Source organism: Coregonus lavaretus (assembly GCF_964263955.1).
Source record: "Coregonus lavaretus genome assembly, contig: HAP1_SCAFFOLD_161, whole genome shotgun sequence".
Taxonomy (NCBI): Eukaryota; Metazoa; Chordata; class Actinopteri; order Salmoniformes; family Salmonidae; genus Coregonus; species Coregonus lavaretus.
Genome location: NW_028161655.1, coordinates 80,054 through 98,221, shown reverse-complemented (window position 1 = coordinate 98,221; position 18,168 = coordinate 80,054). Strand labels below are relative to the sequence as shown.

Genomic DNA, 18,168 nt, shown 5'->3' with positions numbered 1-18,168 from the left:
TATGCATGCTGAAACAGAGTGCTTGACTTCATCCATATCAAGGTTATTGTTAGTATTATTGACCACAATCCATTCTGTGAAGAAATATGAGATAAACAGGTAGTTGTAGTGCCATCATAATGGTGTAGAAATCCTTGTTACAAAAAGGTACTAACGTAATTGCAAACTGAAAAAATCATTGTAAAAGCTTAAAGGCACAGTGCAGTCAAAACGTGATTTTCCTGTTTTTTATATATATTTCCACACAATGAGGTTGGAGTAATACTGTGAAATTTAGAAAATTATGATAATGCCCTTTTAGTGTAAGAGCTGTTTGAGAAGACTGCATGAAATTTCAGCCTGTCTTGGTGGGATGGAGTTTTGGCCTGCCTGGTGACATCACCAATAAGAAAGAGAGTTTCAAATCTCTCTGCCAATAACAGCTAGTTTTCCCCTCCCCACTCAGACCACTCCCAGACAGTCCTAGCTAAATTCTTGCTTGAGAAATTGCTCTTTGCTAAGAAGCTATTTTTGTTTATTTTTGACCATTTGTATTTAAATCGATCAGAGTAAGGTACTTAATTGTTACTCAGAACAGCTGCATTGGACCTTTAACATGCACACAACTGAGGAGGACCGTGCATCAGTTTTACAATAAAAACTTTGACACATGAATGGATAAGTAGCTACAGAACTTATTTACATTGTACCAGCTAATATGACGTGACTGAAGTGGTATACTGTACTGACTGGAGTTAGATTATATTAAATTATACATCAAAGATCTGCAGCTAAGCTGTCACAACGTCCAAGAACCCCAACATGGGTCATCCGGACGTCACAGCTTCAGTCTTTTCTGTTCTCAGTCTTTTCTGCACTCTCAGTCCTCTCTCCTATCCTTCTTTCCTCCTCTTTCTGTCCTCTCTGCTCTCTCAGTCCTCTCTCCTATCCTTCTTTCCTCCTCTTTCTGTCCTCTCTGCTCTCTGTCCTCTCAGCTCTCAGGCCCATCCTCTCCTCCTCTTCTCCTCCTTTAAGGCCCCATTTCTCTCCTCCTCTCCTCTTTCAGTCCTCTCCTCCTCTTTCAGTCCTCTCCTCCTCTCCTCCTCTTTCAGTCCTCTCCTCCTCTCCTCTTTCAGTCCTCTCCTTCTCTTTCAGTCCTCTCCTCCTCTTTCAGTACTCTCCTTCTCTTTCAGTCTCCTCCCTCTCTTTCAGTCCTCTCCTCTTTCAGTCCTCTCTTCCTCTCAGGCTCCAGTCACCCCTTCCTTTTTCAGTCGGGTCCTCTCCTTCTCTCAGACGCCAGTCCTCTCCTCCTCTCTACATTTCATGGGGATGAAGTGGGAGGCGATGTGTTCCCTCCTGGTCTTCTTCCCTCTCAGCGGCCTGCCCTTTTGAGACAGAGCAATGAACATCTCCTTGCCGTTTCTAGTCCACTTAGTAGACGAGTACGCGTTGAAGTAGTTTTCTAGGAAAACCTCCTTGAAGTTGCAGTTCTCATTGTAGATTTTCTGTAAATACATGAGGACACAAAATGGGACGATATTAGGCGTGAGGAGGGTTATAAACATCTTCTGGCTTTTTTACTTGGTTATATTTCTCCTATTTATATTTCAGTCATTTAGTTGACACTCTTGCCACTCTTAAGTAAAACCTTGTTAAAAAGTGTTGGAGGTGCTAGAATAAAATATGAAATCATAGTGCAAAACCCCCCCAAAAAACACAGTTGCCTTTCATGAATTAACACTGACTTTGCTGATAGTTACTTTATTGAGGAAAAATGTACTTACTATGACTGAGGTGTGGTAGTCTCACCTAGCTATTTTAAGATGAATGTAAGGCGCTCTGGATAAGAGTGTCTACTAAATGACTAAATGTAAATGTAGAATAACAATAACTGGTTAATACTTTATTCAAAAACAATTGGTATCTTCTCCAAATGTGTCAGACATACAGTGCCTTCAGAAAGTATTCACACCGCTTTACCTTTTCCACATGTTGTTGGGTTACAGGCTGAATTTAAAATGGATTAAATTGAGATGTTTTGTCACTGGCCTACACACAATAATACCCCATAATGTCAAAGTGTAATTGTGTTTAAAAAAAATGTGTTTGAATAAAAAATTTATTAAAAATGAAAAGCTGAAATGTCTTGAATCAATAAGTATTCAACCCCTTTGTTATGGCAAGCCTAAACAAGTTCAAGAGTAAATATTTGCTTAACAAGTCACATAATAAGTTGCATGGACTCACTCTGTGTGCAATAATAGTGTTTAACTTGGTTTTTGAATGACTAACTCATCTCTGTACTCCACACAGACAATTATCTGTAAAGTCCCTCAGTCGAAGAGTGAATTTCAAAAACAGATTCAACCACAAAGACCAGGGAGGTTTTCCAATGTCTTGCAAAAAAGGGCACCTATTGGTGGGTAAAAACAAAAAGCAGACATTGAATATCCCTTTGAGTATGGTGAAGTTATTAATTACACTTCGTCGTTACAAAGATACAGGTGTCCTTCCTAACTCAGTTGCAGAGTTGAATGGCTGTGATAGAAGAAAACGGAGGAAGAAAACGGAGGATGGATCAACAACATTGTAGTTACTCCACAATACTAACATAATTGACAGAATGAAAAGAAGGAAGCCTGTACAGAATAAAACATATTCCAAAACATGCATCCTGTTTGCAACAAGGCACTAAAGTAATACTACAAAAAAGTGTGGCAAAGCAATCAACTTTTTGTCCTGAATATAAATGGTTATATTTGGGGCAAGTCCAATACAACACACTACTGAGTACCACTCTACATATTTTCAACCATAGTGGTGGCTGCATCATGTTATGGGTATGCTTGTAATCGTTAAGGACTGGGGAGTTTTTCAAGATAAAAGGGAAATGGAATGGAGCTAAGCACAGGCAAAGTCCTAGAGGAAAACCTGGTTCAGTCTGATTTCCACCAGACACTGGGAGATTAATTCATCTTTCAGCAAGATAATAACCTAGAACACAAGGCACTGTACAGTACAGTGCATTCCAACCCTGTCCAGCAGAGAGATGCTAGTTTAGTTCATTACCTTGCCTTGCAGCAGGCCTGTCCTGTTCATGGAGATATAGTACTGGCTCTTCACTCCTTTGATAGCTAACACTCCTCCCTCGGACACCGTACGGACCTCCAGGATACCTACAGGAGACGGGGCAGATATATAAATTACTATAAATTACTATAGTATACAGTGCCTAGTGAAAGTCTACACACTCCTTGCACAGTTTTCACATTTTGCTGCCTTAAAATTAAATCTAAAAAGGGATTTTTGGTGTGTAGACTTTCACTGGGGGACTGTATATACCCTTTGAGCAACAATCACAGAGGACATACTGTACCAATAAACTTAACAATCACAGGACAAATATCTAAATACTACAGAAGACTGTCAAATATCTCAATACCCACAATATATACCTAACAATCACAGTACTGATAGAAGAGACTACCACAGTATCTAAATATATATAATGATGTAGTAATCACATGACAAGGACCATCACTGGACCATCACAGTAGACCTATCAGAGAGTCTCAGTCAGGACAGATAGTAGGTATGAGACCTACTAGCCAATCCCACTCAAGCGTTCCTCTCCTGATCTCAGTATTCATCTTCATTAATCTAACAGGAAGGAGGTCTTAGTGGTTAATCAGTCTGCGGTTAGGTTGGTCTCTGGCTTTACTGGATGTATCCAGGCAGGCCCTCCTCTCTCTTCTCTGGGTGGCCATTACTAAACCACAGCTTCATGCCATGCCACATATGGGAGGCAGACTAGGCATGCTCCCCCGGGATTGAGAAAACTACCTACTCTCCTGCGCTTTGCACGCTACACCACAGCCCCATCCTCAGCCCCAACCTCTGCCCCAGCCTCAGTCTTCAGACCTACGCCTCAACTCTCTCTCTCACTCTCTGTGGGAGAGGACAAAAAAAAAGGATTTAGCTTGTTGGTTTGCTTTACGACCATGGAGCACCGCTGAGATTAACAACATAATTTAGATATCTCACGGGATACTCAGATATAAAGTTCATGTGATTTATTTACTATTAAAATAACAAGTTGTTCAACCCATTTTTTTAAACATGCACACGTTTGATGTTTTATTACGGGTGTAGAAAGCTACAATAATATAGTGTTTTTCTTTTGAAAAGGGGCATAACAATTCATTTTCCAATTTACTGGCCCATTAAACATGAAGAATATCAGATGGTGTATATTATATATCGTAGCAAAACAAAAGCTGTCAGGTCCAACACAGGACTAATGTGTTAATAAAATACAGTTGTGATAGCGAGCGAGCGGTTGCCAGAGCAACATCTGTCTGTGTGTCAGCCAGACCCAGACAACAGTGACGTTGTGTTTATCAAAGACTCTCTCTCTTCTGGTTCACCTCCCTCAGAGTTAATGATCACAGATGACCAAGCATCATTAATGATCCTATAGAGCCCCACAGTGGAGGTGTCATAATACCCATAAAACCTAGCTGTCAAACAGGGAAATGGTTCCAATTGTTTTTCCACCATTCATTTTTCCCCATAGGGGGATTTTAGAAACACTTAACATAAGGGCTGTGTTTCGTGTAGGCCTACCCTGGCATGACATTTTGATAGACATGTAAATGTCTCTTGGACAAGGTGACTTGTATCAATATATTCGGCTGTGTGTGTGTGTGGTTGAGAAACACCAGTGCTGTGGTTTTAGCCCATGCGTCTGTAACTGGCAGTGTTTGTAACAGCGTTGCACACTGTGTGAAGATGTGTCATGGAGATTTACTGCTCGGCTGCTGAGAAACCAGACAACTAGACTCTTTAACACCAGTTCAGAGAGCAGCTCAGGTCAATTATGTTAGGCAGAAATATTTTATTAAACAACTGCAGTAATAATAATAATAATATGCCATTTAGCAGACGCTTTTATCCAAAGCGACTTACAGTCATGCGTGCATAATTTTTTTTTTTTTGTGTATGGGTGGTCCCGGGGATCGAACCCACTACCTTAGCGTTACAAGCGCCGTGCTCTACCAGCTGAGCTACAGAGGACCACTCACAGTAAAGTCTGTTACTAAGTACATCCTCAATGCTAAAAGCATTTGAGATAATTGTATGTACAGTCAGACAGACTGTCACGACTTCCTCCGAGGCTGCCTCCTCTCCTTGTTCGGGCAGGCTTCGGCGTTCGTTGTCACCTGCCTTCTAGCCACTGCCGCTCCATATCTCATCATTCCATTTGTTTTGTCTTGTTTATTACACACACCTGGTTCATATCCCCTCATCAGTACCTGTATAAGTGTTCCCTCTGCCCCCTTGTCTTTGTGTGTGATTGTATATTGTGAGATTAGTGAAGCTCGGTGGAGCTCCTTGTATTTTGTATCACCAGGTTATTTTCCCGTGTGCCTTCTTGGTTTCAGTGTGCCTGTTTTGCACACTGGACTGTTTTGACGCTTTATTGCGTAACTCTGTATTCCAGAATAAATCCTGTTATTCTGTGGTTTACCCTCCTGCGCCTGACTCCTTCAAATCACCTCATCACACAGACACAGAGCAACAGACAGGCAGACAGACACAGAGCAACAGACAGGCAGACAGACACAGAGTAAAAGAGAGTCAGACAGACACAGAGCAACAGACAGTCAGTGGTCCTGCTTTGATGTGTGTGTAGCAGCTTCACAGACATTCAGATTAAATGCTGAGCTCTTTGAGCCACAGCTATTTGTCACATCAAACAATTGATGCCAATATCTCAATGTCAGAGAGATAGAACTGCAGTGGAGCAGAGAGAGAGAGAGAGGGAGAGAGAGAGAGTGAGAGAGAATAACTGCAGTGGAGCAGAGAGAGAGAGATAGAGAGAGAGAGCGAGAACCTCTGTAACAGTCAGACTCTGCCAAACCCTAACGTGAGAAACTTTACTAAACATTTTGGGTAAATCTTGAATCATGTATTGAAGCCAATGGTACAGTTGTGGGAAGGTTGTAGTTGCACAAATGTTTCTCAATCCCTTCTTCTCAATCCAGCCTTCACTGGTTAATATCTCCCATGGGAAGCAGGAGATGATCCAGCCCTCACTGGTCAATATCTCCCAAAGGAAGCAGGAGATGAATGATTAGAATTATTAATGTTGTATGATGAGCGGTATTGTGCTGGCGCTGGGCTGTAGTTGTATGATGAGAGGTATTGTGCTGGCGCTGGGCTGTAGTTGTATGATGAGAGGTATTGTGCTGGGGCTGGGCTGTAGTTGTATGATGAGAGGTATTGTGCTGGGGCTGGGCTGTAGTTGTATGATGAGAGGTATTGTGCTGGGGCTGGGCTGTAGTTGTATGATGAGTGGTATGGTGCTGGGGCTGGGCTGTAGTTGTATGATGAGAGGTAGCGTGCTGGGGCTGGGCTGTAGTTGTATGATGAGTGGTATTGTGCTGGGGCTGGGCTGTAGTTGTATGATGAGTGGTATTGTGCTGGGGCTGACATTAGGCTAGCAGACAGAGTGCTTTGTCACAGAAACACTGAGAGCTGAGAGCTATAAAGCAGCTGAGAGCTCTGGTCACAAAGACACAGAACAGAACTGATACACTATTCTGTTACTGCTCTGTCTCAGACACTTACACTGTTTAGTGGACACAGGGAGACCGGAGTGGTGCACACAAACACACACACACACACACACACACACACACACACACACACACACACACACACACACACACACACACATACATACATACACACATACATTTCCCTGCTCTCTCCCTGGCCCAGCCCAGCCAGCCCCTGGCTAAGTCAACACATTGTGGGTGATCCATTCTAACTCTGTCTTCCCTGGATCCAGGCTGGATCCACACTGCTTTGCATATTAAGGATGTAATAAAGCAGAGTCTGGTCCAACAGGAAAACACATCATGACAAACCAGCAGAGACGGACTGTTGTTACATTGTCAGCTCTAACGCAGTTTGAAATTAATAAAATAAAAAAACACCACACAGCTATTTAAGGAATGGACATACAGTTGATGTCGGAAGTTTACATACACTTAGGTTGGAGTCATTAAAACTCGTTTTTCAACCACTCCACAAATTTCTTCTTAACAAACTATAGTTTTGGCAAGTCGGTTAGGACATCTACTTTGTGCATGACACAAGTAATTTTTCCAACAATTGTTTACAGACAGATTATTTCACTTATAATACTGTATCACAATTCCAGTGGGTCAGAAGTTTACATGCACTAAGTTGACAGTGCCTTTAAACAGCTTGGATAATTCCAGAAAATGATGTCATGGCTTTCGAAGCTTCTGATAGGCTAATTGACATCATTTGAGTCAATTGGAGGTGTATCTGTGGATGTATTTCAAGGCCTACCTTCAAACTCAGTGCCTCTTTGCTTGACATCATGGGAAAATCAAAAGAAATCAGCCAAGACATCAGAAAAATAATTGAATACCTCCACAAGTCTGGTTCATCCTTGGGAGCAATTTCCAAACGCCTGAAGGTACCACGTTCATCTGTACAAACAATAGTACGCAAGTATAAACAGCAAGGGACCACGCAGCCGTCATACCGCTCAGGAAGGAGACGCATTCTGTCTCCTAGAGATGAACGTACTTTGGTGCGAAAAGTGCAAATCAATCCCAGAACAACAGCAAAGGACCTTGTGAAGATGCTGGAGGAAACAGGTACAAAAGTATCTATATCCACAGTAAAACTAGTCCTGTATCGACATAACCTGAAAGGCCGCTCAGCAAGGAAGAAGCCACTGCTCCAAAACTGCCATAAAAAAGACCGATTACGGTTTGCAACTGCACATGGGGACAAAGATCGTACTTTTTGGAGAAATGTCCTCTGGTCTGATGAAACAAAAATATAACTGTTTGGCCATAATGACCATTGTTATGTTTGGAGGAAAAAGGGGGATGCTTGCAAGCCGAAGAACACCATCCCAACCATGAAGCACGGGGGTGCAGCATCATGCTGTGGGGGTGCTTTGCTGCAGGAGGGACTGGTGCACTTCACAAAATAGATGGCATCATGAGGAAGGAAAATTATGTGGATATATTGAAGCAACATCTCAAGACATCAGTCAGGAAGTTAAAGCTTGGTCGCAAATAGGTCTTCCAAATGGACAATGACCCCAAGCATACTTCCAAAGTTGTGGCAAAATGGCTTAAGAACAACAAAGTCAAGGTATTGGAGTGGCCATCACAAAGCCCTGACCTCAATCCTATAGAACATTTGTGGGCAGAACTGAAAAAGCGTGTGCGAGTAAGGAGGCCTACAAACCTGACTCAGTTACACCAGCTCTGTCAGGAGGAATGGGCCAAAATTTACCCAACTTATTGTGGGAAGCTTGTGGAAGGCTACCCGAAACGTTTGACCCAAGTTAAACAATTTAAAGGCAATGCTACCAAATACTAATTGAGTGTATGTAAACTTCTGACCCACTGGGAATGTGATGAAAGAAATAAAAGCTGAAATAAATCATTCTCTCTACTATTATTCTGACATTTCACATTCTTAAAATAAAGTGGTGATCCTAATTGACCTAAGACAGGGAATTCTTACTAGGATTAAATGTCAGGAATTGTGAAAAACTGAGTTTAAATGTATTTGGCTAAGGTGTATGTAAACTTCCGACTTCAACTGTATCTCTTTAGTAATTTGTCAACAAAGTTGTAACATTTTATCACCCTGAAATAGAGAGGGAACTTCTTCTACATACTTGGGTTGTACAGTATTTAGCTCAGATGTTTTTTTTTTTTTTTTTGGGGGGGGGAATGGATCAGCTTAATATTGCTGATAGATTGTATCTTCTATCAATGTAATTGTCTGCATCACTTCCAATCCCCCATGTTTATTTTTATTTTTAATTTTTTATATTTTTAGCTCAGATGTTGGTCAAACAACTTTCATCCTATTGCTCTGATTAAGGGTTGTTTATCTGAAAGCTCAGCTCACTGAATAAGAAGCCTGTAGGATACAGACTGCACCACTCCTGAGTGTGTGGATGTTTAATAGGAACCTGCATCACAGCTGAGTGTATGGATGTTTATTAGGAACCTGCATCATAGCTGAGTGTGTGGATATCGCTTCTCTACTCTGGTGTTTCTAGTCTTTTCTAAGGGTTTCTAAGCCCATGTGTGTCATGTTACGGCTGAGTCACAGGCGTCTGATGGTTTATGGTGCGTAACGCTGAGGATGCGTCTCAGGTCAGATCTGGCTGCTGAGGTTATTCAGGGAGACACTCAGAGGCTGACACTGACTGATAGAACAGGGTCATATCTCTTATACTGTTATACTGTTATAATAGGGTCACAATATATTTGTAATACTAACAGCGTCGCAATATTATTATTATTATTATTATTATTATAATATAATACTATATACCGTACAGTATATTCTATTGTAATAAAAGGGTAACAATACTATTATCTGGTATATTGATACAACAGGGTAACTGTCACGACTTCCGCCGAAGCTGCCCCCCCTCCTGGTTCGGCCAGGCTTCAGCGTTCGTCGTCACCGGAGTACTAGCTACTGCCAATCCCATTCTCATCACTCCACTTGTCATGTCTTGTCAATCACACACACCTGGTGCTCATTCCCCTAATTAGTATGTGTATAAGTGTTCCCTCTGTTCCCCTTGTCTTTGTGAGAGATTGTTTGTATTGTGAGAGCATGTAGCTCGGTTGAGCTACTATTCATTGTGTTTATGCCAAGGTGGATATTTTCCCTTGTAATAGTTTCGTTTGACGCTTGGGGCGTTTGATTTATGTAAACGGAATAAACTCTGGACTCTGGACTGGTATTTTACCTCCTGCGCCTGACTCCTTCATTCACACCTCGTCACAGTAACAAATCAATAATACTGTTGTATATCGCTTATACTGGGTTATAACAGGGTAACAATACTATTATATAGCCTATCTGTTGTACTGGGGCAACAGACACAACACACTCACCAGCAAACTGTCTGGAGGGTTTAAGAGTGTTCCCATATGTTTGTGAATAGCCTACAGCAGGGGTAGGCCACTAGATTCAGCCGCGGGGCGATTTTTGTCGGAGCGGATGGTCGGGGGGCCAGGACATAATTATAATAATTTGTACACTGCAAATTGACCACAACTAAGCCCAAAAAAGAGATTGTATTTGAAAATAACAATACTTTCATACCTTGAATACATTGAGACAAGATCTCATATGTCTCTTTTAAATTAAACAAATTTCTAGCTGAATTCCTGGTGATTTTACAGTATTTTCTTTATACCAAAAACAAAAATCCTAAAATGTACTAAAAACTTTGGGGGGGGGGGGCAAAAGAAATCAATCACTGGCTAAAACTGGCCCGTTGCCGACCCCTGGCCTACAGTTACAAATTATTTGCTTAAAACCACATACAGTAAAACATGCTCTGCTGTCTATGAAGACCCTTCTTCAGTGTTTTCACTACAAACCAAGCACCAGCGTCATGTGTTAGGGATTCAGATTAAAATGCTGTGATTGGGGATTAAAAAAACCAATGGCTGTGTCTGAAATCTGGTTTGCCTACTACTTACTTAAACTGCATACTGTGTACTAATCGTATACTATTTAGAACGTACTGTTTAATAAAAACCTAATGCAGTAAGCAACACATATCAGCATACTAGGCTCATCCTACTGAGAATGCGTAATCTCATGCACAATTGTGTTGATTCCTGCCATTCATTCATTTTGGTACTTAAAATGTCCTTTTGTAGGATAGCCAAAGGCAAAAATGTCATTATCAACCGTCTGGTGAGTGGTTAAGTCTTCTTGGTTGCGTGACATCACTCCTTACCAAAACACAAAACAATGGCAGACAATTTATCTCGCCTCAGATCTAAAACCAGTAGTAACCACCAACTTTAATGACAGTTATCTTACAATTAAAAGACATATCTAATATTCCCGCACCCCAATAACATTGTCGCCGAGGAAGGCTTGTTAGCTAGTTACAGGGTTTGAGTCACCTCAGCCGTTTTCTCATAAAACAGCTCAGCTAGCGATGCTAGGTAGCTAGCTAGCTAATGTTAGCCAGACTACATCTGACTAAGAAGCTCATGCATGGCCACATAGACACGGGATTCAGGGGCCAGCTGGTTAGATATGATTCCACCATGGGCAACAACAACTGGATATTAGTTTGTTTTCAACAAGATATGTTCAACTCATAGCTATATAGTTTATCCAGTGACCATCGCATTTAGAAGGATAGCTACTGACTGAAATGTAGCTAGCTCACAGGCCAGGCAGTAGCCACTACTAGCCAACTAATCGTGGATTTCCTATTCTTTGGAACATTTGGGTTGACTTGAATATATCAACAGACAGTTTGTGGAAATTAAAGCAATTATAATTTGTGGACTCATTTTATGAATGATCGGAAAGTGAAACTAAAATAGATTGGTATGTAGCTGGAAGTCGGTGCTCACTGGTCATCCTGGCGAGCAAGCCTCTGCAGTGCATCTTTGTGATGTCACACACCCAAGAAGGCTCAACCAAGCACCCAACGTAACTCATGAATATTAATGACTTTGCCTCCAGCTATCCTGCAAAAAGAAATGTAGCTTTTGGTACAGCACGCCCCCAGCTGATTATCAGCTGATTATCAGTCTGAAAAGATGATTATCTTCCTCAATAGTGTGCAGCGAATTCTACTAGATGAAAGGCGTAAATGAGTATGACATCCTGGCGTTAAAAGCGTACACATTTTATTTTACGAAATTTCACATATTATAAAACATACCCAAAATGCCTACTATTTAGAACACAAGTACGGGTATTCGAGCACTGACTTTTATCTAATCCGGTGTAATATAGTGTACTATATGCCTGTTAGCGCATACAGTACAGTATATCACCTGTGTTTGTTTGGTTGTCAGGTTGGACTAACACAGTGGACAGGACATTGAGCAGAATACCCTGAGAAACTGACCTCAAACCTGTTCCTATAACAACCTCTTAGCACTGTCCACCCTGAGAAACAGATCCCATGCCTGTTCCTGTAACAGTATCTCATTGTTGGGGTACTCTCTTGTTTTAGAATAAAGGGTTAGATGATTTAGTCTACTCTAGTCAGCACAAATAGCACAGAAATGTATGTATCTCAATTCCTTCCTGTCAGCCATTGGAGTACTTCCAAGTTCCATCACAAGTCTCAGACAGTAGTTTGAAAGACTGTCAGAGTTCACTTCATAATCAATCGCTGAACCCGTTCACTGTCTTTCTGAGTAAAGTCTTAGATTGTCGTCTGTGCTCAGAGATGCGCTTGAGGGGGAAAAAATTGTTAAGCTCTGAGAGAACAAACTGTCATGGCCAACGGTCACTCTTTCCCCACTTTGTCATGTCTGTGTTCGTTTGTCTGCCTGTCTGTCTGTCTGTCTGTGCAGCGGTTGTGTTCAAGGCTGGTTAGTCCCCAAGCCCACCTCACCCCACCTCACTTCACCTCAGCCCTGTCCTGCTCAACCCAGCCCACCTCACCCCACCTCACTTCACCTCAGCCCTGCCCTGCTCAACCCAGCCCCCCCCACCCCACCTCACTTCACCTCAGCCCTGTCCTGCTCAACCCAGCCCACCTCACCCCACCTCACTTCACCTCAGCCCTGCCCTGCTCAACCCAGCCCACCTCACCCCACCTCACTTCACCTCAGCCCTGCCCTGCACTGCTCAACCAAGCCCACCCCACCTCACCTCAGACCAGCCCAGGCCAGACAGAGGAACAGAGCAATATGAATCAAAGATTTATTAGCTATATTCATGCCCATGCTGGGCTCTTCAAAGGCCTGTCGGTGTGTGTGTGTTTGTGTGTGTGTGCGTGCCTGCATGTCTCCCTGCGTGCTATTGTCAGACACATCTGGGTGGATCCATTTCTCTGCTTCTCATCACCAGTTTTTGTTTCGCAAGACCCAACTTCCCCCTCCTCACCAGAGGCAGAGGCTACCCTGGTCATGCCAACATTCCACAGCCAGATAGACAGGCATATGGGCAGGTGAGCAGACAGACAGGCAGACAGGCTACGTCAGCATTCCACTGACACACAGACAGGGAGGGAGGCAGGCAGGTGAAGAGACAGACAGACAGACAGACAGACAGACAGACAGACAGACAGACAGACAGACAGACAGACAGACAGACAGACAGACAGACAGACAGACATTATTGAAACCTAAAGAGTGATTGTTTTGATGTCACTCAGTACGCAGACACACTCACACACACTAACCCTGTATCTCTGTGGATAGACTATGTCAGCTTGGGCTACTTCATGTTTTACATTTTGACATTCTAGTCATTTAGCAGACACTCTTATCCAGAGCGACTTACAGTTAGTGAGTGCATACATTATTTTTTCCTTTTTCATACTGGCCCCCCGTGGGAATCGAACCCACAACCCTGGCGTTGCAAACACCATGCTCTACCAACTGAGCTACATCCCTGCCGGCCATTCCCTCTCCTACCCTGAACGACGCTGGGCCAATTGTGTGCCGCCCCATGGGTCTCCCGGTCGCGGCCGGCTACGACAGAGCCTGGATTCGAACCAGGATCTCTAGTGGCACAGCTAGCACTGCACCACTTCACTGAGGTGTTTGAATATGTGCGTGGGTGTGTGCGTGTTTCATGCCAGTTCATTTGTCCTGACCGTCTGCATCCCCAGCCTGAACTCCCAGCCCCTTGGTTTACTTCATTAGTGGCTGTGTTTACATGGTGTTATGGTTGGCTCTGCCAGAGCCTACACCTGCTTCACTTTACCTCTGTCACTTTGGCTGCCCTAACAGAGACACATGACCCATTACCAGTGTGATTACACTGCTGAGGGAACATTGGACAATAACATCAGGCTGTTCCAGGGAGTCCCAGAGGGGAGAGCGCTAGCTGCTATATGACCGTGTTCCAACAGCCGTATTACTCACTCAACAGACTGGGAGATAACTCACACAGACACAGAGGAATCTGCCAGCGGAGCTCTCTGTCTCTCCGTTTCTCTCCGTTTCTCTCCCTCTGTTTGGTTTTTGGGTTCTCTCTCTGTTTTTCTGCTCTCTCTGTTTTTCTGCTCTCTCTGTTTCTTTCTTTCGCTCTCTTTCCCCTTCTCCCTCTCTATCTCTCTCTTCTATCTCTTTTTTCTCTCTCTCTCTCCCTCTCTGATTAGACATGAGTGACTAAGATCTCAGCAACGTGGACGTTGCTCAACCATATTGTTATTAACAGTAACACATCAGCTGTAAAAATGTTTAGACATCTCTGAGAGTCTAAAGCAGCCCATAAATATACAGTGAGTAGAATCAATAAGTCAGAGCCACTGTTAGTAAAAGATTAATCCTACAACAAAGACTGGAATTCAATCAAACCTGCCACACCAGTTTACGCTGTATCTATCTTTGTTTACAAACTACAACCTGCGCAATATGGGTTTGTTTGATAGAATTTCATTGAAGTGATGAGTCCTAAGACAGCACATACAGTAGATGTTAAGTTGTAGATAATAAACCTGCCTTACTGTAGCAATGAATGGGGTATTAAACAGAATATAGCATTTGGATCTGTAACACTACTGTAACATTTGGCCGGTCTTATAGATATAGAGATACAGTAGATAGATCAGTCTTACTGTAAAAGTTGGTGAGTTAAGGGTTAATTAGGGCTAAGTGCCTTGCTCAAGGGTACATGAACAGATTTTCACCTTGTCGGTTCGGGGATTCGAACTAGCGACCTTTCGGTTACTGGCTCAATGCTCTAACCCAGGGGTGTCAAACATATTTTGCCCCGGGAGCCCCTATTCGGTCTTCAACGAGGTCAAGGGGCCACACATAAAATTGGCAATATTTCCTCGCGGTCAACATTTGCTAAAAATAGTCCTCTATCCATCGTTTACGGAATTTCCGATGCTCCCTGACTGACTAGCTTTCATTTCGGTGATTATTAACGAGCTGGACACAGTCAACAAACTGTATGAATGTAGGTCCATTATCATTTATACACAGTTTTGATTTGGTTTTAGTCATTTGAAAGTATATTGAGTTCGTTCCCCCTCACGGGCCTGGACACCCCTGCTCTAATGGCTAGGCTACCTGCCGCCCTATACAGTGTATAGATCAGTCTTACTGTAACAGTTGGCGGGGTCTTATAGATAGATATACAGTATATAGATCAGTCTTACTGTAACAGTTGGTGGGGTCTTATAGATAGATATACAGTATATAGATCAGTCTTACTGTAACAGTTGGTGGGGTCTTATAGATAGATATACAGTATATAGATCAGTCTTACTGTAACATTTGGTGGGGTCTTATAGATAGATATACAGTATATAGATCAGTCTTACTGTAACAGTTGGTGGGGTCTTATAGATAGATATACAGTATATAGATCAGTCTTACTGTAACAGTTGGCGGGGTCTTATAGATAGATATACAGTATATAGATCAGTCTTACTGTAACAGTTGGTGGGGTCTTATAGATAGATATATAGTATATAGATCAGTCTTACTGTAACAGTTGGTGGGGTCTTATAGATAGATATACAGTATATAGATCAGTCTTACTGTAACATTTGGTGGGGTCTTATAGATAGATATACAGTATATAGATCAGTCTTACTGTAACAGTTGGTGGGGTCTTATAGATAGATATACAGTATATAGATCAGTCTTACTGTAACAGTTGTTGGGGTCTTATAGATAGATATACAGTATATAGATCAGTCTTACTGTAACAGTTGGCGGGGTCTTATAGATAGATATACAGTATATAGATCAGTCTTACTGTAACAGTTGGTGGGGTCTTATAGATAGATATACAGTATATAGATCAGTCTTACTGTAACAGTTGGTGGGGTCTTATAGATAGATATACAGTATATAGATCAGTCTTACTGTAACATTTGGTGGGGTCTTATAGATAGATATACAGTATATAGATCAGTCTTACTGTAACAGTTGGTGGGGTCTTATAGATAGATATACAGTATATAGATCAGTCTTACTGTAACAGTTGGTGGGGTCTTATAGATAGATATACAGTATATAGATCAGTCTTACTGTAACAGTTGGTGGGGTCTTATAGATAGCTATACAGTATATAGATCAGTCTTACTGTAACAGTTGGTGGGGTCTTATAGATAGATATACAGTATATAGATCAGTCTTACTGTAACAGTTGGTGGGGTCTTATAGATAGATATACAGTATATAGATCAGTCTTACTGTAACAGTTGGCGCGGGGGGGCGGATGGGGTCTTCCTGGGGAATACATTTATACATCAACATTATTATTTTAGCAGCAGTGGCCACGATTTAGCAGCGGTGGCCATGATTTAGCAGCGGTGGCCATGATTTAGCAGCGGTGGCCACGATTTTAGCAGCGGCGGCCACGATTTTAGCAGCGGCGGCCACGATTTTAGCAGCGGTGGTGCGCCGATGCCAAATGTATATAGGGGAAACACTGGTCTTACTGTAACAGTTGGTGGGGTCTTGTGTCCCGTTGATGTTGCCGTAGTCGTCGACGGTAAGGAACCACTGCGTCCGGCTGAACAGCTGTCGTATGCGTACGTCTCCCCCCTCCATGTAGTCGTAGTTCCGTGCGTGGCGCTCGTGCTTGGAGCAGTTCATGATGGCGGCCAGCTGCTCGGGTGTGCAGTCGCTGCAGGCCACACACACGCTGCCCAGCAGGAAGATGATGTGAAGGTACAGTCCCGACAGCAAGTTAGGCAGGTTGCATGGCAGTGTCATCCATCTGGGCATTATAATGCACTGCTGTGGGGCGCCACGGACAACATGCTGAAATACTGCTGTCTGCTCTGGCAGACAGAACAGAACAGAAGGCCAGACAGAGCCCTCCTAGCGCTGTTCACTAGGAGCCTGTCGGGCTAGTTTCCCTGACCTGTGACCTGTAACCCCTGGCTGGGGCGCTGAGGCCAGCTGGTGGGAGGTGGAGTGGGTGGAGGGTAGGAGGGTTGGAGAGTGACCAGGCACTAGTGTGATGTCTCTCTCTGTTTGGAGTTGTCTGGCTGTCTCTGTTGAAAGGACACAAGGCTGTAGGTTGATGTCCGTCTGTCTCACTGTCTCTCTGTATGAATGAGGCCAGTCTTTATGTTGATGTCCGTCAGTCTGTCTCAGTGTAATCCTCACTGTGTGTCTTGGTTGTGTGACATTGTCCTGTCTGTTTCAGTCTCTTTTCTGTCTGTTTCCGTCTGTTTCCGTCTGTTTCCAGATGTTTCCAGATGTTTCAGGGGTTCTGTGGAGGCCAGAGCTGTGGAAGAGAAGGATGTTTTTTGTGTGTGTGTGTTAGATGTCTGTTATTACTACAGCTAGTAGTATTAGCCTAAAGGTCTGATATTTCTACAGCCTGTAATTTAGATGGCAGTCCAGTGGATGTGGATCTACAGTATACTACTACTCACACATGGATAAAGTATGATTCCCAGACAGTGTTGATTGTTAAAGTGAGGAGTAGAGCTGCAGTGCTGAATGTAACACTGGACATCTGCTTTAGGTTTGTAACCTCGCTCTAGTAGCCGGTCACTCTTAATCCCAGTGTGCAGTGGTTTACCAAACTGTCCCCAGCCCAGTCTACTGCCTACTGTACTGTACCTTACTGACCTGTGCACTCAAAACCTTTTGCCATGCATCTTTAGCAACAACACTGATTGTGATATGTCCGATTTCATAGATTGTGTTGTCAATGGCTCTATCGGTCTCTGCGATCTTGTTGTTGTCATTTGTCTCAGACAGAGTTGTCTGGAAATGGAAATGTAAGCTGTGCATGCTCAAGATGTGATTCTCAAAAGATGCCAGTTCAAGATGCAAGTTGAAATTCCTGAATAAAGCCCAAAAAGTGAATTGAAATGAACTCTCCTTTAGCTGTGTGTGGATAGAGGGACATATTCTAGAGCTGCTATCTCTATATCTCTATATTTCTATATCTATCTCTAAACCTCTATCTGTAATATCTCTATCTGTCTGCAACACGTCTGTAGACTTTCAGTCAGTCTCAACAGATAAACAGAAGTCTCACCAAACCCTGAGCTTCCATACACACATTCACTAATCAATTCACTAATTCATTCACAAATAAGGCAACAACTCTTAGTTAGTTTCCTAATATATTTCCAAAAAGTTTTCTTACTGCAGTCAGATCTTAACTGAATTA

General features: G+C 42.8%; 2 protein-coding genes across 2 annotated transcripts in view; one reads left to right on the top strand and one right to left on the bottom strand.

Annotated features, from left to right (window-relative positions):
• LOC311120259 (protein FAM227B-like) overlaps positions 1-18,168 on the top strand; it is a gene marked incomplete at both ends in the record, with an annotated part of 69,417 nt that overhangs the window by 23,474 nt on the left and 27,775 nt on the right. The gene's annotated exons all lie outside the window — the stretch shown is intronic.
• LOC311120249 (fibroblast growth factor 7-like) lies at positions 523-17,268 on the bottom strand. The gene is made up of 3 exons (XM_084194872.1): positions 16,472-17,268; positions 3,049-3,155; positions 523-1,484 (listed from the first exon to the last, which is right to left on the bottom strand). Exons 1-3 carry the CDS (start codon positions 16,758-16,760, stop codon positions 1,269-1,271), a joined length of 612 nt encoding a protein of 203 aa, XP_084050998.1. The 5' UTR covers positions 16,761-17,268; the 3' UTR covers positions 523-1,268.

Bases quoted from the DNA above. Each gene is read 5' to 3' on its own strand.
- LOC311120249 (XM_084194872.1), bottom strand. From the start codon at position 16,760: ATGCCCAGATGGATGACACTGCCATGCAACCTGCCTAACTTGCTGTCG. The intron at 3,156-16,471 runs GTAAGACCAGTG...CGTCTCCTGTAG, and splicing joins AGACCCCACCAACTGTTACA to GTATCCTGGAGGTCCGTACG. The intron at 1,485-3,048 runs GTAATGAACTAA...ATGTATTTACAG, and splicing joins CAGGCCTGCTGCAAGGCAAG to AAAATCTACAATGAGAACTG.